The following is a 6762-nucleotide window of genomic DNA, read 5'->3' as shown; positions in this document are numbered from 1 at the left end:
TAAATAATACATAGCTAATACACTTCACACCCACATCTCCAAATTATTTATGATGGAGCCCTCCCATAATTCAAAACACCTCATTTACTTTGAGAAAACAAAAATTCTGACCTTAACACTTTATTACTCCTACCATTTGGGAACAAATAAAAACTGAAAAGCACCCTAAAAATTTAACCATGAAAATGGCTACAAACTTAGCCAACCATGATTTCCTATTAATCATGATCAATTTTTTCCTTAGCCCACTCTATTTTTGTTTTTTTGAAAAAAAATCAACTTTATCTACTTGAAATTTAAGAGGTGTCCTTTTTCTCTAACCTTGTACCTTATACTTGCATCCCTTACTTCCTTTTAACTTCACTATATTTTTTTATCCCTTACTTCCTTTTAACTTCACTATATTTTTTCCTTGTTTCATGTTGGAATTAAGTTTGCTTAATTCGTTTAAATAACTCTTTCTTTTCACGACGTTTTACCTCCATTTTCTTTCTTACCCGTCAAAATTTAAATTGGTTTAATATCTTTCATTTATTCACTCCCCGGTTATTCTCCTTTTATCTCATTGTACTTTGATTTTGGCTAGATTATTCATTGTTGGCAAGGTTCAATAGGCCTAGCTTAAAGTAGTGGGAGAATCGTGAGTAGTAGTTAAATTGAAATCATTAGTGTGGTTTCCTTTGCATACTTAAGTGAATGAAAGTCTATCTCTATGTCCTTCAATTTTTAAAGTCCAAGGTTCATAACTCAAGTAGTTGGGTCGATTGTTTCTCTTCCTTTACCAGCAAATTGTGATAAAGCTAAAAGGCTAAAATTTCACTGGGGATAGTGGTCCACTCCATCAAGTCTAGTGCAACTACCTCGTGCAACCTTTATCCTTGGTAAGTCAGGAATTATTAGTACTTTTGGCTTGCAAATTTTTGGATAGGTGTAGTCTAACTTATCGACAAAATAGTCTTTTTTCATAGAAATCATGGGATACAGTTTTATGTAAGATTGTGATTTTTTGTTGTTGTTTAAAATACATTTTCAAATACATAAATGGATTCAACACCTTGAAAAACCCCTAAGGCACTCAAATTCTATAGCTTAAATAGCTTAAACTCAAGTTTTTAAAAATATCGAATTTTGATTAAAATTAACCCAAAAAAATACTCTTAACAAAATCATTTGGTCTATAAATTAGACTTATGTCTTTTTCAATATACTCTTGAATTATAGTAACAACTCTGAAATAACTTACTTGAGGAAAAATATAATTTACCCATTTTATTTTTAATAAAAAAATTTCACACTAATTTTAATCTTATATTATATTATTAGTTTACAAACATTATTAACTTGAATATATACATAATTTAATATTCATTATTTATTAATTCACATTTTTTAATTTTCCATTATTTGAGCACTTTCGGAAGCTTTTCCCGTTATTGTTTACCAACCCTTTTCTATTATGATTCTAATTTATAATACGTAAAATACTCATTTAAAATTTAACATTTCAAATAAATATAACTAGCATTTGCACCACATGTTGCAAAGAAAACGCCGTAAGGCAATGATGAGAAACAATAGCATAGAAGAAAGAAGTCAAAAGTTTATGCAATTTTGTTTCTTTATTGATGTTTTTTTTATCATATGTTATGTTTCGGGGAGATTCCAATGGGGATATCTTCAAAGTGAAGGATTTATGAAATTTTTTGAAATTTTTTTGCCTGGATTCCGACCACTTTGGGCGGTCCAGGAAATTCCTCCGCCTCGATAAATGCCTCCGAAAATATCACGGGCGGCTCTGCTAGCTCGTGCTCATTCGAAAACAACCTTTGATTCTGGTAGTCACTTAAAGCGCCTTTTGACTATTTCACTTACTCTACAAATCTAGTCAACAGCTTTAAAACTTTTGACTATTTAATTGACTTTCGAAATTTAATCAACCCTGGCATGCTGGATCTACATAAACTCAAGGGTTTGAGGCAATTGGAGATCATTGAATGTCCTAGAGTAAGTTTGTTTCCAACAGAATTTGGTCACAAAGGAGCATTTCCTCTTCTAGAAACATTTTCTCTTGCTTGGCTACCTACATTAAAGGAGTTGCCTGTAATAGAGAAAGGTGTAATGGCTTCACTTAAAATATTTAATATAATGGCACGTACAACATTAAATATATTACCAGAGAGTTATATGGATCTGAAGACACTTCAGAAAGTAAGAATTTTTGGTTGTCCAATAAGAAATATAGGAACTAGAGAGAACACTAATGTAGAAGTGATGGCAATGTCTATGGTAGACATTGAAGAAATTACAAAGAGATATTCCCAATTGTGAGATAAAAGGGAAAGTTGGTTGTATGGTGAATTTTGGTGCAATGAGCTCTTCTTCTTCAAGTACTTCCCATGGCCCTATTGTTCCAACAGGCTCTGCAAAGATGAAATTGATCGAAGAGCCCCTTATAGTGGGACAGGATAAAGCATTTTCGATTCTCGAAAAGATGGTGTTGTTGACAAGGGTGGATCCAGAAAAACTCTTCTTTTGAAGACGCTCTTCAATAGCCAAAAGGTACGCAGTAATTCTAAGGATGGCTTATTACTTTGGCTCACTGTTTCCCAAAGTCCCTCTTTTACAAGTCTTAGAAATGCACTCCGTACCCAAATAGCCACACAAAAAATGTAAATTTGGGCGAAAATATGAACGAAGAAGAGGTAAAGCGATGGTTGAATCAGACAATGCACCAGAGCACCGGGTTTATTCTGTTCTTAGATGATGTATGGGGATGCAATGATGCAGAATTGTTAGAGGAATTAGGTGTACTGTGCCCTGTAAGGAACCACTCCACCTCCAAAGTCATTGTCAGTTCCAGGGTTCGCGCTGCACTCTTAAAAAGAGGTGTCGCAGATAAATACACAATAACAATGGAGGACTTGTCGAAAGATGAGAGTTGGAAGTTGTTTGCTTGTCACACTTTTCCATATAATAATGGAAATCTGCCAGCAAACATAGAAGAGGGAAAAGCCAAGCTTGTGTGTAAAAGGTGCAGAGGGCTTCCCCTCACTATCAAAGTGGTTGGCAGGGCAATGGCCGGGAGTACTCATCCACAACAGTGGGAATGGGCTATCCAAAGGCTGCCAAACGTGGACAGTGTGTACAATTGTGTTAGGTTGAGTTATGATGCACTTGGCTATGAGGATGCTGACCTGCAATTGTGTTATTTATATGGAAATATGCCAGCAAACATAGAAGAGGGAAAAGCCAAGCTTGTGTGTAAAAGGTGCAGAGGGCTTCCCCTCGCTATCAAAGTGGTTGGCAGGGCAATGGCAGGGAGTACTCATCCACAACAGTGAGAATGGGTTGTCCAAAGGCTGCCAAACGTGGACAGTGTGTACAATTGTGTTAGGTTGAGTTATGATGCACTCGGCTATGAGGATGCTGACCTGCAATTGTGCTTTTTATGTGTAGCTGCAAACATCTTGGAAGACGCAGTCGTTCATGTCCAGTTGGCGATTCAGGTATGGATAGGGGAAGGCTTACTTGCCAAGAAGACGTTGGAACATGAGCATCGACCCGCTTATGATCCATTCGAGCTGGGAAGATATTATCTCAACATTTTAGCAGATCGTTGTTTGATCGAGCCAATGATGAGAGACTTTGATGGGCAAGTACTCTGTTTCAGGGTGCATGACTCCCTGCGTGATATGGCAATCCGAATCGCAGAGGAGGAAGAAAATTTCTACTGCCGTGTGGGCAATGGTTTGACAGCTGTGAATGAAAATGAGTGTTTGGGCCGCATTCGGCTTTTGTTGAGCGAGAACAGATTGACTTCTTTCCCCTAATCACATCGTCTACACAAATATGCTCATTGCTTCTCAGTGGAAATCCATATTTAACAAAGATCCCAACAAGGGTGATCAGGAGTATGATCTCCCTTAAGGCGTTCTCTTTAAGTGGGACGTCATTGAAATCATTGCCAAAGAGTATTGGGTGTTTGGAGCAACTAATATATTTGGGTTTAAGACACATGCCCATCAATACGTTACCTGCATCTTTTACCAGTCTTGTAAATCTGGAGATCCTTGATCTTTCCTATTCTGCCATCCAAGAATTACCGTCCGCCATCCATATGCTGTGATCTTTAAGGAAATTAATCTTGGAGGGATGTAAAGATCTGCAATTTCTACCTCCCTGTATCTCAGGGCTTACCTCTTTGGAGCATTTGGAAACTTATGGTTGCAAGGCTTTTTTGGAAGAAAGATAAGGATACCAGATGGAAAAAAAATAGCTTCTATTAACAAATTGGCAAGTTTAACACAACTTAAAACATTACAACTACAAAATAATGAGGAAATTATTAGTGATGGCACACTGGGAAAGATGACTCAAATGAACTCCCTCACATTGTCACTCATAAAGCTGGAAATTCTACCCAACGATATAAGAAACATGTCAAAATTGAGAAGACTGGTATTATTAGAATACTTTCACTTGGTTAAAATGGATTATAATTTTTATGACTTTCAATATTTGGGCTATCTTAAATTTGTTGGTTGTCATTTCTTGGAAGAACTTCCACATCTACATAAACTCAAGGGTTTGAGGCAATTGGAGATCATTGAATGTCCTAGAATAAGTTTGTTTCCAACAAAATTTGGTCGCAAAGGAGCATTTCCTCTTCTGGAAACGTTTTCTCTTGCTTGGCTACCTACATTAAAGGAGTTGCCTGTAATAGAGAAAGGTGCAATGGATTCACTTAAAATATTTACTATAATGGCATGTACAACATTAAATATATTACCAGAGAGTTATATGGATCTGAAGACGCTTCAGAAAGTAAGAATTTTTGGTTGTCCAATAAGAAATATAGGAACTAGAGAGAACACTAATGTAGAAGTGATGGCAATGTCTATGGTAGACATGGCAGAAATTACAAAGAGATATTCCCAATTGTGGGATAAAAGGGAAAGTTGGTTGTATGGTGAATTTTGGTGCAATGAGCTCTTCTTCTTCAAGTACTTCCCATGGCCCTGTTGTTCCAACAGGCTTTGCAAAGATGAAATTCTTCTTCAAATACTTCCCATGGCCCTGTTGTTCCAACAGGCTCTGCAAAGATGAAATTGATCGAAGAGCCCCTTATAGTGGGACAGGATAAAGCATTTTCGATTCTCGAAAAGTTCCGGAAAAACTCTTCTTTTGAAGACGCTCTTCAATAGCCAAAAGGTACGCAGTAATTCTAAGGATGGTTTATTACTTTGGCTCACTCTTTCCCAAAGTCCCTCTTTTAAAAGTCTTAGAAATGCACTCCATACCCAAATAGCCACACAAAAAAAGGTAAATTTGGGCGAAAATATGAACGAAGAAGAGGTAAAGCAATGGTTGAATCAGACAGTGCACCAGAGCACCGGGCTTATTCTGTTATTAGATGATGTATGGGGATGGAATGTTGCAAAATTGTTAGAGGAATTAGGTGTACTGTGCCCTGTAAGGAACCACTCCACCTCCAAAGTCATTGTCAGTTCCAGGGATCGCGTTGCACTCTTAAAAACAGGTGTCGCAGATAAATACACAATAACAATGGAGGATTTTTCGGAAGATGAGAGTTGGATGTTGTTTGCTTGTCACACTTTTCCATATAATAATGGAAATCTGCCAGCAAACATAGAAGAGGGAAAAGCCAAGCTTCTGTGTAAAAGGTGCAGAGGGCTTCCCCTCGCTATCAAAGTGGTTGGCAGGGCAATGGCCAGAAGTACTCATCCACAACAGTGGGAATGGTTTGTCCAAAGGCTGCCAAACGTGGACACTGTATACAATTATGTTAGGTTGAGTTATGATGCACTCGGCTATGAGGATGCTGACCTGCAATTGTGCTTTTTATATGAAAATCTGCCAGCAAACATAGAAGAGGGAAAAGCCAAGCTTGTGTGTAAAAGGTGCAGAGGGCTTCCCCTCGCTATCAAAGTGGTTGGCAGGGCAATGGCCAGGAGTACTCATCCACAACAGTGGGAATGGGCTGTCCAAAGGCTGCCAAACGTGGACAGTGTGTACAATTGTGTTAGGTTGAGTTATGATGCACTCGGCTATGAGGATGCTGACCTGCAATTATGCTTTTTATGTGTAGCTGCAAACATCTTGGAAGACGCAGTCGTTCATGTCCAGTTGGCGATTCAGGTATGGATAGGGGAAGGCTTACTTGCCAAGAAGACGTTGGAACATGAGCATCGACCCGCTTATGATCCATTCGAGCTGGGAAGATATTATCTCAACATTTTAGCAGATCGTTGTTTGATCGAGCCAATGATGAGAGACTTTGATGGGCAAGTACTCTGTTTCAGGGTGCATGACTCCCTGCGTGATATGGCAATCCGAATCGCAGAGGAGGAAGAAAATTTCTACTGCCGTGTGGGTAAGGGTTTGACAGCTGTGAATGAAAATGAGTGTTTGGGCCGCATTCGGCTTAATCACATCGTCTACACAAATATGCTCATTTCTTCTCAGTGGAAATCCATATTTAACAAAGATCCCAACAAGGGTGTCAGGAGTATGATATCCCTTAAGGCGTTCTCTTTAAGTGGAACGTCATTGAAATCATTGCCAAAGAGTTTTGGGTGTTTGGAGCAGCTAATATATTTGGGTTTAAGACACATACCCATCAATAGGTTTTACCTGCATCTTTTACCAGTCTTGTAAATCTGGAGATCCTTGATCTTTCCTATTCTGCCATCCAAGAATTACCGTCTGCCATCCATATGCTGAGATCTTTAAGGAAATTAA

At 38.2% G+C, this 6762-nt stretch overlaps 2 protein-coding genes across 2 annotated transcripts; both read left to right on the top strand.

Moving 5' to 3' along the window:
* Positions 1 to 2687: 2687 nt before the first annotated feature.
* Positions 2688 to 3830, top strand: LOC149160272 (disease resistance RPP13-like protein 4). The gene is made up of 2 exons (XM_089434562.1): positions 2688 to 3321; positions 3457 to 3830. The coding sequence occupies exons 1-2, from the start codon at positions 2688 to 2690 to the stop codon at positions 3828 to 3830; spliced, it is 1008 nt and encodes a 335-aa protein (XP_089290688.1).
* A 1510-nt stretch (positions 3831 to 5340) lies between these two features.
* On the top strand, positions 5341 to 6678 carry LOC149160271 (putative disease resistance protein At1g61300). Its single transcript, XM_089434561.1, has one exon. The coding sequence runs from the start codon at positions 5341 to 5343 to the stop codon at positions 6676 to 6678; it is 1338 nt and encodes a 445-aa protein (XP_089290687.1).
* The last annotated feature ends 84 nt before the right edge of the window (positions 6679 to 6762 follow it).

This window comes from Pinus tabuliformis, chromosome 5_2 (genome assembly GCF_031772625.1).
Source record: "Pinus tabuliformis cultivar Carrire ecotype Pingquan chromosome 5_2, CPIR1, whole genome shotgun sequence".
In the NCBI taxonomy this organism is placed as follows: domain Eukaryota; kingdom Viridiplantae; phylum Streptophyta; class Pinopsida; order Pinales; family Pinaceae; genus Pinus; species Pinus tabuliformis.
The sequence above is the reverse complement of the archived record's forward strand: the minus strand, read 5'-3'. Positions and strand labels throughout refer to the sequence as shown.